Consider the following 16028-nt stretch of genomic DNA (forward strand, 5'->3'; position numbering starts at 1 on the left):
GACAAGAGGTGGGAGAGATCATGGTACTCTTTACCCTGCTGTGCACCTTGCCACAGTCCTAGTAGCAGCCATGCTCCGCCTACCACTGCTGCCGCTGGGCAGCCTTGTCTCTCTCTCCCCAGTCAGCTTTTGTTGGCCTGCAGGGATGACACCCTTCTCTCCTCTTGCCCTTTCAGTCCAAAGATTAGAAACAGCTTCTTACCACTGCTAGTCTCTGGGTGCTTGATTTTTCCTTGTGATGCCTTTAAACCCTGCTCACAAGCGGATCACAAGGGTATAAAATTGCTGTCCTTGAACTTCCTCCAGTATCTCTCTGTTTGTGGTTTGCCGTCAGCACTGCCACTGCAGCACTGGGGAGACGCACTGTCATTTGTTTGTTGGCTCCCAGTTGGTGGGCACTCACACTGGTCAGATTGTTTTGCTCCCGTAGTCAGGGCTACTAAGGAGCACCCTGTATGCACCTTTTCCTGCGTGTTGAAGTATTGCTTGAGGGAAAAGCCATAGGAGTGCTGGGTCAGGGTGATGAGTGCTGTAAATTTCAATAGATAACTTCCAAATTGCTCCCCAAAGAATTTACCAACTTCTACTTTTACAATGTGTTGTTTATTTTTTAATAACAAAAAAATTATGGAGGTAATACTTGTGACTGCACGAAAGTGTATAAGGGAAGGTGAAGTTTTCCCCAAGATCACGATCACTTCGCATATTCCCATCCTGTTCCCCAGAGCAACCTGCTGAGGTTAGCTATGTAGCCTCTCAGGCCTGCCTCGCCCTTTTTTATACTTATATGCTTATCATAAGATGAATTGATATATATGTATATCAAGTATTCTGGCATATATTTGTGTGTATCTATATGCGAGAGCTAATTTCTAGGCTCTTCCATTGTCTGTGCCTGTCTCAGTACACACTATCTTAATAGTTACAGCTTTTAGTTGGTTTTGAATTTGAGAAGACAAATTTTCTTGTAAGATATTGTGAAATACGTATTTGATCTTTATCCTCTTTCCTAGCATAGAACTCCTAAGACTTTTGGGATCTCCAGAGTGATCTCTTTCTGGATGCTAGAGAGTTGACTGGGTCTGGCAGCCCCAAGGGTTAGGGTTAGGGCAGGATGGGGTCAGGGCAAGGTAAGGATTTGAGTACGTTAGGGGCTGATCTGAAAGACTTAGGTAGCAGTCATTGCTGGAAATTTCCCCATTGCCCAGTCTTCAGCAAAGGAAGGTAGATTAAGTCAGTCATTCATGACCGCTGATGTAATCAGTAATGAAACCTTTGTGAATAAAGAAGGACAGAGTTCACAGAACTTCCAGATGGCAGAACTCGCGAAGATTCCTCGGTTGGCATCCCCAAAGAAGAAATGGAAGCTCTGGGTCCTTTGTCCCAGCCCTTACCCTATATATCTCTTAATGTGTGTATTTCGTGATACCTTTTATAATAAGCTAGTAAATATGAATAAATGTGTCCCTGAGTTCTGTGATTTGCTCTGGCAAATTGGTTAAACCTAGAAGGAGTTGTGATATTATTGATTTTTTTTAAGTGGGTCAGAACTATAGATTAGTGACCTGGGACTTGTGACTGGCATCTGAAGTGGTTGGAGAGTCTTTTGGAACTGAGCTTTCAATTTGTGGGATCTCATGTTTTATGATTTGTATCTAGGTGTCCCCGCAAAGCCTCCTGTAGGTCATAGGTGGGGCTTTTCAGAGGTGGCTAATGCAGAGTGTGTGATTGATTCATAATTGCTAGGATTGAGGGTGCTACGTTTAAGGGTGGATGATTACTAAATCAGCCCACTGGTTGATTTGGCACTGCCCAAGTCCTGGTAGCTTGGGCACAGTATAAGGAACAGAAAGAGACTTGTCTTGTCCCTTGCTTGTGCCCACAATGAACTGTTTCTTCTCTGCCACCCTGCCTTGGAGCCAGTCAACTATGCGCTGAAATCTCCACAAACTGACCTAAACAAACCTTTCTCCCTTTAACTTTGGGTGTTAGGTACTTTGTCTTAGCAATGAGAAAAGTAACTAAGACAGGAAACTCCAGGTGGATGATTTCAGAAGAGAACTGGGTTAGAGGACACCCAACTGGTATCTGTGACTGGGTCACTGCTTGCTTGATGGGTGGGGACAAACCCACATACACAGGGCCTGCTGTCAAAATGTGTTGTTACCTGTGTACCTGCATCTACCTGTAAGCCCAGCACTTCGCAGTCTGAGGCAGGAGGGTCTGGAGTCTGGGGCCAGCCTGGTCAATGTAAAAGAAAAAAATTGTTGAGGCCGGAAATTTAGCTCAGTGGTGCAGCACCTGCTTGGCAAACCTGAAGTCCTGAGTTCAATTACCAGTACCAAAAAAGAAAAAAAAGGTATTGTGAACATGTAGAGGAAACTGAATTTTGCCTCCCCCGACTACCACCACACTTTTTCTACTTGTTTCCAGATTATTTCATTATTTTTCAATGAAAAAAATTTCTTGGCCTAGGTATGAACTCGTCAGATAATCTGTTTTTTGTTTTTGATACCAGGGTTTGAACTCACAACTTTGCGCTTGCCAGGGAGACCACTGAGCTAAATCCTCAGCCCCTCTTCAGATAATCTTCAGACCAAGTACTATATAAAACAAATCATGGATTTGTGTGTATGTGTGGTGTGTGTGTGTGTGTGTGGTGTGTCTTTTTTTTTTTTAACTTTTAACTTGTAATCAGTACCAGGGATTGAACTCAGGACCGCCTGCTTGCAAGGCAGGTGCTTATGCCGCTGAGCTAAATCCCCAGCCCCTGTGGTGTGTCTTTTTAAGATAGTGTTTCACTATGTGTCGTGAGTGTCTAGAGCACTCTGAACTCCGGGCAAGGTAAACACGCACGCCTTGTCGGGACACGGGGGGTACAGCGCTTGGAAAAGAAAGACAGGAGAGACACCTTTGCTGTCTGCACCGCGTTACACTGCACTGCACTGCACTGTACGCACAATCTTTATTTTAGGATTCATATATAGTAAACCCGATCAATTCACAGAGCCCAGATAATTAAGTAGTGAAAAGGCATTCTTTGTGGCAAGCTACAACGTGACAGACTACAATGTTTATTCTAAAACTATCTAAGTGAAGTAAATAATCACAACCAGTTCTCACAACTTCTCTAGCCCAGGAAGAAATTCATTAGCTCAAGAATGTTGTTAATTTGTCTGCTGTTAGTGTCACAAAGGGTGGCCAGCCACTTCCTCAAGACTTCTGCAAAACAAAGCCAGCTCACAGTATGGATTCCAGAGGGTGAGGGCTCACTGAGAACGGGCATTCCCGTTCTACCTCCTTCTCGCATACCAGGGCGGCTATTGTAAATTGCAGGTTAGAGGGGGTTGGGCCTACAAAGTGACACCTCATCCCCCACACTTCCTTCCTTTTTATTTTTTAACAACAATTTCCATAAGATCAGGTTATTAATAGCATTTCGTCTTATGCAGTAAAAATACACAAGAACTATGGCAATGAGAACTATAATTAAACTAAGTCCCATGCCACTAAAAGTGTGGGTAATGCTCTGCCAGATTCCTTTGGAATCTAATCCTTTCAAAGATTGAGCAAGCAATTGCGCGAATTGTGCTAGAGATTCATCATCATTTTGCTTTGCAAAATCCTTGTCAATTTGATTATGCAAAGATTCTATTTCCTCCTGGGCAGAGGTGTTTCCATTTAAATACATTCTAATCATTTCCCATTCATGTTCTGTCTGATTATAAGGTCGTTGGGTTATACAGAAAGTAGTTGAATTCCAATCACATTTTAAAAACACTTGATGCTGAAGAGCCAATATTTTTCTACCCATCCATTCAACTGTTTGTTTAAGGAGGTCTATTTGTTGTTGTAGTCTGGCGTTTATCTGCCACTGAGTTAACCAAAGTTCATGAGAATTCTCATGCCATAATTCGACAACATGTTTTTCTTGCAAAGAGGTTTGTAAAGCTACTCCTGAGACTGCTGCTAGAGAGGCTACAGTTATCAGACTTAACAGTACAGCAACCACTATTCCAATAAATCTTTTTGTACGTTTTAACAGATGTTTAAAAAATTCAGTAGTAACAGAAATTACCGGGTCTTGAGACCAAGGTCGAGTTAAATTTACAGGCAACCAAATATGAGTTTTTTGTTGTAACAGCATAACTGTATAAGGCTTAGTGAAATTTAGTGTGTTATTTAAGCATGTAAACAATTGACAATTTAAACAAGTACAAGAAAAATGTGTAAAATTAAAAGTTCCCACTAAAAAGACATAAGGCAGAGGTGCACAAACAGTAATATTATACATTTTAAACCTAGTAAAATTATAAGTAGTAGATACAGATCGACTAGTCCCTGAATATGAAACATTGTACAAGGTTACAGGTTGCATAGCGGCTGGGATCTTCCAAATATGATTTTGAAGGTGATGAGGGTATTCTTCGGCTGCAACAGCAGGGTTAGCGATTCCACCATCTCCCCACCACAAGAGAGCCGTCTTTTGTTGAAATATAGGAGCTCCGTCAGTTATTTTCTTTGGATCTGGAAGACTATACACAACAGAGAGATTACATCTTGTCTCATTCCATTCAGCACATCCATTAACGAATTTTCCAAATGGTCCCCAAATAATATACCCATCAATATTTTTAGCAAATTTTCCCATACATAGTTGCCAAATTATGGGATTATAAGAAATATTTTTATAAGTGAATTCAGGGCATACAGGAAATGTATTTGTATCAGGTGCTGTTAAATTTCTCCAGGTAACATTAAAGGTTTGAGCAGCCAAGGCTTGAAGCCTTGTCCTTTTGTTGCCTGCTTTTATTCCATGTTGAATCCAATACTGCCATCCCAGAGGGATGCAAGGCGGTTCCCCAATGCAAATAGGCCTTTGATTACCATAATAAGTAAAATTGAATAGTGTCCCATCATCTTGATTGTGGGGGGTTAAATCAGCCCACGGTGCTGACAAAATTTCTCTAGGTGTGGTATAAAGTAAAATATCACTAGTTCCCCATTTTACAGGTTCTAATAAAGGGGGGTTTGGAATATATGCCCAGTACGAATGTGGAGGTACCTCAGTCCCCGACGCAACAGTGAGCAAGGCACATAAAGCTAAAAACAAGTTTTTGGGGTTTAAAGGCTTTCCTGCTTGAAGGACAAGCCGTTGCCCTTCTATGGTCAATTTCTTTAATTGTCCCCATGTAGGGAGGGGATTTAAATTTGGTCGCTGTGAGCGGCGGGATTTTCTTAGCTGTAATCTGGCCATGGCTGCGATAGGAACAAACTCAGCATCCTCAGCTTCTAGCTGGTTTCGCGCTCGCTTCTGAAGGCACGGTTCCGGTTCCTTGGGGAGTTGTCTCCGGGGCTGGTGAACAGGATCTGGAGACGCGGGTCCTGATCCATCGTCCAGGGACCCACTGCTGAATTCCATTTTCTGTGGAGATATAACCAAAACCTTTCCCCCTATAGAGCAATGTGCCCCTCTCCCATTCAGCCTCTGGAGCTGTTTTAGTCCAAATAGGTTCATTAATCACAAAAGGCTGTTGTTGCTGTTCAAAATGTTTTTCAGCTCTTGTTAATATTTCACCTTGTGGTAAATTGAGAAAATTTAAAATAAACAATGCTTGATGCAGTAATGTTTTTGGACTGTTTTGCAATTTAAACAGTATTGGTATCTGAATATCCTCCTGACTCCTCCTTTTTAATTTTTTAATTTGCAACTTAAGAGTGCCATGTGCTCTTTCAACAATAGCTTGACCCTGGGGGTTATATTCAATCCCTGTAATATGAATAATATTATGGAGATCACAAAATTGTTTAAATGTTCTGCTAGTATAAGCAGGTCCATTATCTGTTTTGATTTTAGAAGGAATTCCCATAACTGCAAAAGTCTCCAATAAATGTACAATAACATTTTTAGTGGATTCTCCCTGTTGAGCAGTAGCCCATAGAAATGAAGAATAGGTATCAATAACTACATGTACATAAGAAAGCCGACCAAAAGAAGGTACATGTGTAATATCCATTTGCCATAATTCATTAGGTTGAGTTCCTCGAGGGTTGACACCTGCGGGAATAATTCTTAAATGTAATGGTCTACAAATAGGGCAGGCTTTTACAATTTGTTTAGCTTTTGTAAAAGGTATCTTATATTTAAGATGCAAATGTCCTGCATTTGCATGATTAAATTGATGTTCTTCAACGGGTGTGGTGAACATAACTAAGGAATCCACTGTATTGTTACCTGATACTAATGGTCCGGGTAACTGAGAATGAGAACGTAAATGAGTAATAAAATAAGAATGATTTCTTTTTTGAACATGTATTTGTAAATTTTGAAATAAAGACAATAAAGCAGGCTTATTAGAATATAACACAGCTGAATAGATATTTGTCACTACTCCAACAGAATAGGCCGAATCGGCTATAATATTAATAGGTTGGTTATGAAAATCTAAAAACACTTGTAATATAGCAAAAAGTTCATTTTGTTGTACAGAGTTAAAATTTGTCTGACGTACCCAGTAAGATTTTTGAGTCCAATATACAGCTTTATTTTTAGATCCATCTGTAAATATAGTCAAAGCTTGTGGAATTGGCTGTACAGCTAATAAGGTATTAACCACAAATTGTTGACGTCTAAAAAAATCCCATAATTTACTTTTAGGAAAATGATATGAAAAAGTTCCCATGAAATCTGCTAAAGCAATTTGTAAGGTTTCAGTAATTGACAACAAATATTCCCATTGTTCCTTAGTTAAAGGGATAACTATATTGTTTATATCTTCTCCTATCAAAGTTATAGAACGAGCTCTACCATTCATAATTAAAGCTGCAATCATGTCAATATAAGGCATAACATTTTTAGATTGCTTAGTTTTAGTGAATACCCATTCTACTGGCATAGCATTTTGACCTAAAACTGCAGAGGGATATTGAAAAGTATTAATAATATATAAAGTTAGAGGCAATTTAGGATCAATCCTAATTAAAAATGCATCCTTAATTCGTTGTTCTACAAACTGTAATTCTTGCTCGGCTTTTGTTGTTAAAGAACGAGGGCTGGATGGATCTGAAGAGCCCTGTAGAGTAGCAAACAAATGCTGTAATGCATGGGTAGGAATACCTAGTGTGGGACGAAGCCAATTAATATCCCCTAATAATTTTTGAAAATCATTTAAAGTGGATAACTTATCTCTCCTAATAGACATTTTTTGTGGAATCACCTTTTGTCTAGTAAGAATATATCCCAAATAATGACTAACTTCTTCCTTTTGAATTTTATCCTGTGCTATTACAAGTCCAAACGGAGAAAAATATTGAGGTAAAGTTTTTAAAATATCTTTTAAAACATTTCTATCACTATATTAGCATTTTTGTCTTGCCTTTTTCGCACAACCTTTCATAAACCACATGTGCCACTGTAAATATTCTGGCTCCTTTAAAAGAATTTTGGCCAAGGCTTTCCAATCATAAGGAGCAAGATTACCATAGTGATCTGCTACCGATGTTATTAATTCTCTAGTGTAATGAGCCTGAGGGCCATAAAGGGTTACAGCCTTTTTTAATTTTGCTAAATCATCCATATTAAATGCTTCCCATCTAGGGGGAACTGCCTCTCCATCTATTGGCTGAGGCCTGATTACAGGGAAAGCAAAGGCAGGCTTTTCCTCATCAGAATCCCCTAATTTTGGTAGATCAGCCAAAGCTAGCTTGGCTTTACTCCAATTAGGGTTAGATGGAGGAGGTGCAGAGGGAACTATAGGCGGGTTTTGCTTAACGGAGAGTTGTTTCACCTCTTGTGTTAAATGTTGTATAGCCTGTAAAATTGGGCGATTGTCATAATTTGATATTGCTGCGGCAGCTAAAGCTGAGTCGGCTGTAGTGGATTTTACTTTTAGTTTGGACGCCTTTTCACTACTTAAAGCGATAGCGTCATTTTGAACTACATTCTGCTCCTCCTCTGTGAGGGGCAATTCCTGAATAACTGGCTTAATTTCTAGTTGAAGATTTTCTACAATATGTTCATCTTCCATAGCTTTTAATAAAGAGTACACAACCGACCAAATAGCCCAAAAACGTAAAGGAATCTTCTCCTCCTGTTGCATAGCCCTTTCTATACTAACCCTTGCCTTCCTCCATACTTCTACATCCAAAGTTCCTTCATCTGGAAACCAAGGATTATATTCTTTAATTGTATCAATACACATATCCAAGTCAGCTGACCTGAGCGATATGCCATATATAGATAATAAATGTTTAAGAATTTTTAAGAAAGGAGAGGAAGCAGATTGTCCCATTTCCCCGTAATAAAATTATACTTACCTTCCTAAGCGACCTTCGGAGTCCCTGAATTCGGGCGCCACTTGTCGTGAGTGTCTAGAGCACTCTGAACTCCGGGCAAGGTAAACACGCACGCCTTGTCGGGACACGGGGGGTACAGCGCTTGGAAAAGAAAGACAGGAGAGACACCTTTGCTGTCTGCACCGCGTTACACTGCACTGCACTGCACTGTACGCACAATCTTTATTTTAGGATTCATATATAGTAAACCCGATCAATTCACAGAGCCCAGATAATTAAGTAGTGAAAAGGCATTCTTTGTGGCAAGCTACAACGTGACAGACTACAATGTTTATTCTAAAACTATCTAAGTGAAGTAAATAATCACAACCAGTTCTCACAACTTCTCTAGCCCAGGAAGAAATTCATTAGCTCAAGAATGTTGTTAATTTGTCTGCTGTTAGTGTCACAAAGGGTGGCCAGCCACTTCCTCAAGACTTCTGCAAAACAAAGCCAGCTCACAGTATGGATTCCAGAGGGTGAGGGCTCACTGAGAACGGGCATTCCCGTTCTACCTCCTTCTCGCATACCAGGGCGGCTATTGTAAATTGCAGGTTAGGGGGGGTTGGGCCTACAAAGTGACACCTCATCCCCCACAACTATGCAGTTCAGGCTGGCCTTGAACTAGCAAAGATCCTTTTGTCTCAGCCTCTTGAGTGCTAGGATTACAGGTGTGCACCACCTTGTCCATCCTCAAATCATGGATTTTGACAAGAACTAATTTATCGGGAACTAACATTTTAGGAGGTCAGACACATTTCCAGTATTGAATATTTTTAGTAACCTGTTATGTTTGTTTACTCAGATTTGTCTTTGGCGAAAGCCTTACTCATTTCTTTCCAAGTTTTAAGTATTTTATAGATTTTATTATCATCCAAATGCAATATTTTCACCTTATATTTTCTATTTGGATGTGGAGAAGGCCTACTTTATTAAATTTCCTATCAATTCTAAGCTGACCATAGTGGTCCACTCCTTTATTTCCAGCTGCTTGGGAGGCTGAGCCAGGAGGATCATTTGGGCCCAGGAATTTTAGATCAACCTGGGCAACATAGTAAGGTCTTTTCATAAAAACAACAAAATTCCAAGGTTAGAAATGGAAGCATCCAGTCCTCTCAATTCCTGTTAGGTCCAATGGTTTTTCAGGGGATCCTCTTGATTTTTCTAGATGGACAATAACTTTTCACCTCATTATTATTATTTTTCTTGAGTTTCTTTGGGCCGGGACATCTGGTTTAGCTGGGGGGTGGAGGTGGTAATCTGATTATCGGAGGTCTCCTTGGCTCAAGGTTCACTTAAGGTAGGTTTCAGAGTGTGCACAACAAGATGTCCCACATCATGGAGTGGGAGTGGAGGATGGATTCCAGAGAGCCTCAGGGAGAGAAACAAGGCAGCCTTCAGTGAGGCTGAGAATGACCTGTGCGTAGCACAGGTGAGGTTAATTGAGGTGAGTTAATTGAGCACTGCAGCTTCGGCACCTAGACCCAGGCCTGGCACATAGCATGCAGTAAGTATGGATTCTGGCTGGCACAGTACTACACCACTTGCCTAGCATGGCAAAGCCCTGGGTGAGAGCCCCCGCACTGCCATAAATAAGTATTCCGTGCATGCATGAATGAGACTTCAGTAATCTGACTCAATACTTCCAAACTGCCTTGCCTAGAAAACTACCACATTTCAGGGCAGTAGGCAATTGTTCTTCACTCTCAACTGTAAAAGATTGCTCCCTTTTCTCAGAGTTAAGAGTTAGGCTAGAGGAGGGAGTGGTAGAAAAGCTGTGCTGAGGGTGATCTGGGAAGCTGATGGGTCTAATTATTCTTCTGAATGGATTAAATTGAAAGAAAACTCTGGAGCAGGGGGAGGGAAAAGGGAGTCGAAGGGTCCAGGGGAGGGAGATACGGTGTGCGTCCATCTTGGCGGAGACCAGAGTGGCCTCTTATTAACATAGCCTGTCCTTGTAATGAAATATTTTGTGTCTAATGATCCCATCATGCACCTTGACCCCATGTCTGCCTCATGCTATAATAATTCTTGCTGATGGCTCTAGGTCAAGCACATGTTAAATGCCCTCCCCCCCCCGCACCCCTTCTGTCCTGGAGATTGAACCCAAGGCACTTGTGCTGAGCTAAAACCCTAGCCCTTCTTATTCTGAGACAGGCTCTCTCTGAGTCACTAAGTTGCAACAGGCTCAGCTCATGATCCTCCTGCCTCATCCTCCCAGAGTACTAGGATTACTCGCATGTGCTAACACATCCAATTTAAATGTCTTATTTTGTTTAATTCTTTTTTTTTTTTTTTTTTTTGTCTTTTTCCTTTTTATCGGTACCAGGGATCAAACTCACGACTGCCTGCTTTCAAGGCAGGCGCTTATGCCGCTGAGCTAAACCCCAGCCCCTGTTGTTTAATTCTTATTACGAAACCTATAAATCAGCTACTGCCATATATTACCTTCATCTCTCCACATCGAAGATTCTAAAAGAATTTTTAAGATTCATTGTTCAATTTGTTTAAATCTGCTCTCATTTTTATCAAAATACCCATGCTATATTGTACACAATACTTAAAATCAAACAGTACTACATGGCTTGTAATACAAATATAAATCTCCTGCCTCCTCTCCCCATTCTGAGTTTCACTCCCCAGAGCCAACCACTTTTGATTCTTTGGGTTGTGTCTCCTGTGTTTCTTCACAATACCAAACAGGATTCTGCATCTGGCATATGATGAGCCCTTACTTAGTGGGTCTTCCTGCTCCCACTCTGCTCTGTAAACCTCAGATGTGACAAGTTAGGAACATGTACAAAACAGATCAGCTAACACTTCCAAACATCTGCTATGTGCTGGTCAGGATATGGACTTGTACAATGCTCAAGAGCTCAGGCAGACGTGGGTCCAGTCCTAGCCAAGCCTCTTCCTACTTCTCTCCACCTTTGTTTCTTTTCTTCTAAGTCGGGAACGACCTGCCCATGACATCAGATCATTCTGAAGACGGAGATGTGAACATGGGCAGACACACCTGCTCCAGCCATCAGAGAAAACATGGCTGGGAAGGGGCTTGAAGGATAAGACAGGCAATGTTAATAAGAGATACTCTGATCTCTGCCAAGACAGAAACCTGAACTGGAGAGAGAGAGAGAGAGAGAGAGAGAGAGAGAGAGACAGAGACAGAGAGAGAGAGAGAGAGACAGAGAGAGAATGAGAGAGAGAGAGAGAGAGAGAGATTATTTTGCAGAATATAAATTCACAAAGGCACGAGGGAACACAGCATGTGCAAAGTGCAATGCAAGGAGGCTGATATAACCTGAGGGTCAGGTTCACTTCTGATACTGCAAACCAAGTTGGGTCAGCAGCCGGGGAGATGCCAGCCACGGAGGATGCTGTGGGGTGGGTGAGCAGCAGTGGGAGTGAGAGAAGCATTTGTCAATGAGCAGCAGGCAAAATGGCCTGGAGTCAGGAGAGGAGAATGCCCAGCGTCATCAAGCTTTGCTTGCCGCACTGGAGGCAGATTTAAGAGTCTCAGAAAAGTCACTTAGTTGAGGCCTCAGTAAGAGTAAAATAAGATTATCCTAGATGGTCTCCGGATGCCCTTATAGTCTGGATGACCTACAACCTCTAATATCATAGGACGGATAGGCCATCAGTGGGACTATCAGGAAAGAAAGAACTAAAATACTTTGTAAGTAGTATCAGTGTGTCTGGGCCACTCTTTAGGGACTGGTACAAAACACACATCAGTCATAACTAAAGTTTGAAGATGGGAGCCTGCGAGGTTGGGGCACCCTTACATGGGGAGGCGGGGAGTGTCAGGGACAGTAAAATCTACGTACGAGAATTCTAATAACTGCATGAAGAACATTCTAGAGGGAATAATAATTCTAATAATTGTGTGAAGAACATGCTAAAGGGAATAAGTCCAGGATATTGGATTTATTCCCTCTGCCTGGAACCATTTTCCCCCAAATGTCTCCATCCTTTCCATCTTCTCCCCTCTTTGGTTACTCTCACTGATGTCTCCCTGCCCAAATGACTAAAAAATTCTCAAACCCTCTCACCCTGGATCTTCTCCCTACCACCTTTTGCTTCGTTCCGTAGTTGTTTCCCTCAACCACTCTGTTTTTTTTATTCTCCAACAGACATCCTAATATGATGCTTGCAAAGAAAGCGGCATTTGGGGGAATTTGACAGTTGTGTTGGAGAGTTTAGGACCAACAATGACTCAAGATAGAGGGACTAAATGAGGTGGTACACGCCAGTTATACAAATACTCCAGGAGGCTGAGACAGGAGGATCACAAGTTTGAGCCCAGGTTGAGAAACTTAGTGACTTAGTCTTGCTAAGTCACTAAGGGTTGGGGATGTAGCCTAGTGACAAGGCCTGGGTTTAATCACTAGTAAAACACACACACACACACACACACACACACAAAGAGCCAATGGGGAATAGAGATTTTGTAAACCTAGGAGAAACAAAAATTGTACAATGTATGAATTGTAATTATAGATTATTACTTGACTCAGGGCTGAAGGATAGAATGTAATGTGTTCTCTAGTGATTTAATATAAAATGGTGATACAACCACAGAGGGGCTATGAAGAAGGGACTTGGGGAAGGACTACCTGGGGGTGACCTATCAGAGTAGCCGAGACCCTTCCTCAGATATCTTCTGTATCATTTCTAAAAAAGCAGATGGATCCTTGGAGGTGCTCCTGCACTGTCTTTCTGCGACTTCCTCCAAGTATCTCATCTGTGCCTGTCTCCTCAGCGCTGTGTCACAGAAAAACCAGTGTGAAACGGAATGGAAGACTTTGCACCGAGGAGTTGGAAAGTGATTTGTTTATTACCCTGGTGGACTGATGGGAGTCTCAGTTGCAAATCATCAGCACTGAAGTAGTTTTGGGTTCAGTTTAAATACAGTTTGAAAACAGGAAGTAGATGGCATTAGATGGTCGGTTATGTGGATTGAATTAAGTTATGTATATTCAGGTAAGCTAACTCTAAAAGGAATTGTTTATCATAACATAGGAACATCCTGGAGATGAGGGGTGGGTGGGTGTTCAAATGGAGCAAGCAGAGTTAAGTTACAAAGTATCAGGGGCTGGGGATTTAGCTCAGCAGCATAAGCGCTGGCCTTGCAAGCAGGCAGTCGAGAGTTTGATCCCTGATATCGATAAAAAGAAAAAGTTACAAAGTATCTCTGGCTGGGTTACTTAGCTCCAAACAAAGTCCTGAAAGCCAGTCAGAAGCAATATATTTCCTTAATTAAAGGAAACATAAGTGGAGAATAGTCAAATTGGCCCAGAGCATTGTCAGAAGAAAAGCAGCTGGACACAGTCAAGGCTGACTGAAGTTAGCAGGCTAGCTATGTGACAGACAGCAGGAGCATGGTCACAGGCCTCTCCCTGATCTCTAGCTTTGACTATGAAATAATACGTTTGCTATTCTATAATCGTGCCTTTACTAATTGTATAATTATGCCCCAATATTCTCCCACTTTGATTATATAGTAGAATTTTTTCCCTCAGTTTCCCCAATGCTAAGGAGCTGGTAAAGAGAACTAACTTGCAAAAAAAAAAGTGTTGGTGGTGTATAGTTTCAAAGCATTCAGACAGCAAGCATGTCAGAATATGGATCACGTAGGCCTAGAAGAAAAACTGCCGGGAGGGACACGTACAGGGCCTCATTGTCCTGGATAAACAAGAGGTCAGGTATCAAAAAACCAAGTGCATAAAGATTCATTTTGGTTCTATCAAACACTTGGTGTAACCCAGCAGCACAAACAGAGAAAGTTCCAAGGAAGGCTGTCAGAGAACCTGAAGTGACAGTCAGCACATCAATACAGTTAGCAGAAGCACTCTGCCTCTACTGGAACCTAAAAAGAGGAAGGGTTTCCCCTCTCACTGCTGGACAGGGCTGGAGCAGGCTAAGTGGGGCGCTAGTTGTGTTAAGTTTAGAATTATTGCGAATGAAACCTAAAGCTTGGGAAGAGCTTTAGGGGATGGGAAGAGATTGAAAGAGGAACACAGAGCGATAGTCTTTGCTTAAATCTGGGCTTACAGCTTGAAGGACTGATGGGGACCATTAACTACATGCAGGAGATTAGGAGTCAGGCGCCTGTATATGCTGTAACAGGTGCAGGGGCCAATGGAAATGCCGGCCTTGGGGAAGGAATCTTAATGTGGGACAGGGGTGCAGAGGGAATGCAGACCTTTGTGAATTTTAAACAAACCATGGATTCAGTTCCCATTTCTTATCTGGACTCTTATCTGACAGCCTGATGTCCACTCTCGCTCAGAGAGAGCAAGAATCAGATACCATAAAGGGTCACAAGTTCCCTTCTGGCAGGCTGGATTAGAGGGAAGCTTGGATAACAGACTATCTTAGGGTCCGCCCCAATCCACGACACAGGACATAGATGACAAAGGAGGCAGGTGAAGAACCTTGCCCTAGGCCGGACACTGTAGCTGGGAGGAGGATGGGAGGTGAAACCAAGGGGCTCTATCTTCCTCGCCCCTAGGAATTCACCTGTGGTGCGAAATGAATACCAATGGCCTACCTGTGCATCACTAATGCCCCTTAGGCACCACCCCAAACCTAAGCTACATGTATGCCCCCCACACCACGTGTTCCACAAAGAGAATGCCAGCCCCCGGAGACAATGCCAGACCCCAGAGGGTCGGGGGGGTCTCTCCCCACATTCTTAAAATAAAGGTCTTTTAAATTTCATACTTATCTTTCCAGCCGCACCAAAATTCTATCAGCAGGCAATGCTTTTTTAACCTGTCACCATTCCAGGCAAACACACTTATTATTAGAATGGTATTTTTGTTTCCAATCTAATCTTCCTTAGCCTAAGGAATAACAGCGGTTTCTTAAATCTGAGGAGTTAGCCTGTATTGAGCATGTATCAAAATAAAGATCTACTCTATGCTGTGAGGAGTCCAATTTGGTCTGCTGATTATTGTTAAAGACTTACATCTTTAATTTGAACATGGAAATTTCAGTGTCTCGGAGATTAAAACAGATAATCCACTGGAGAATCATTTTTACATTGGTTGTCGACAACTAAAGGTAAGTAACAAGAATTATGCTTATATAACAGAGGACAAAGGCAGCCTTTCTACGAGGCTCCCAGTCTGCTGGAGTTGTGGACCAGGGAATGCTAATGAACACTGAGGTTAACAGGAGATATGAACCAGAAACCATGTAGAATAATAATATGTTGGATCTCTAACTTGATGAAACAGATCAAGGTATCTGATAAGTAGTTACACCAATATAGAAGAGAATGAGAGTGATTTTGTAGAGAACCTTCCAGTCCTCTGGGAATATAGCCCAGAGTCCTGTAACAAGCACTAAAATTAGTGAGAAAAGGGAATCAAAACCCAACCAGGGTAGTAGAATATCAGTCAATCAGGACAGGTACTCCAATGTACGATGTCCATTCAATCTCCAGCCACGCATTGACCTGCCAGCTTCCAGAGTGGCAGGAGCAAGGCTTTGAGTAACTTGTCTCTTCACGGTAGTCTTCAAGGGGTTTGTCCCCTGGATAGGCCTTCCAACACTCAACCGGATGAGCCTACTTGATCTTGGATCAGTGAATCCAGGGCCAAATCACCGTCATTTCTGAGATGCTCAAGCTGGTGCCCAGAATGGCAACCCCCCACCAAAGATAGCCCAGCTGTCTGTGTACACAT

The 16028-nt window shown here is 42.0% G+C and overlaps 1 protein-coding gene across 1 annotated transcript; it reads right to left on the reverse strand.

Annotated features, from left to right (window-relative positions):
- Positions 1 to 2912: 2912 nt before the first annotated feature.
- Positions 2913 to 8873, reverse strand: LOC134473017 (endogenous retrovirus group K member 13-1 Env polyprotein-like). The gene is made up of 2 exons (XM_063236110.1): positions 8317 to 8873; positions 2913 to 5425 (listed from the first exon to the last, which is right to left on the reverse strand). The coding sequence occupies exon 2, from the start codon at positions 5420 to 5422 to the stop codon at positions 3338 to 3340; it is 2085 nt and encodes a 694-aa protein (XP_063092180.1). The 5' UTR covers positions 5423 to 5425; positions 8317 to 8873; the 3' UTR covers positions 2913 to 3337.
- Positions 8874 to 16028: the final 7155 nt, after the last annotated feature.

The sequence above is a fragment of the Cavia porcellus genome, unplaced genomic scaffold, assembly GCF_034190915.1.
Source record: "Cavia porcellus strain 051 isolate PalLab524CR breed Dunkin Hartley unplaced genomic scaffold, mCavPor4.1 scaffold_25, whole genome shotgun sequence".
Classification (NCBI taxonomy): Eukaryota; Metazoa; Chordata; class Mammalia; order Rodentia; family Caviidae; genus Cavia; species Cavia porcellus.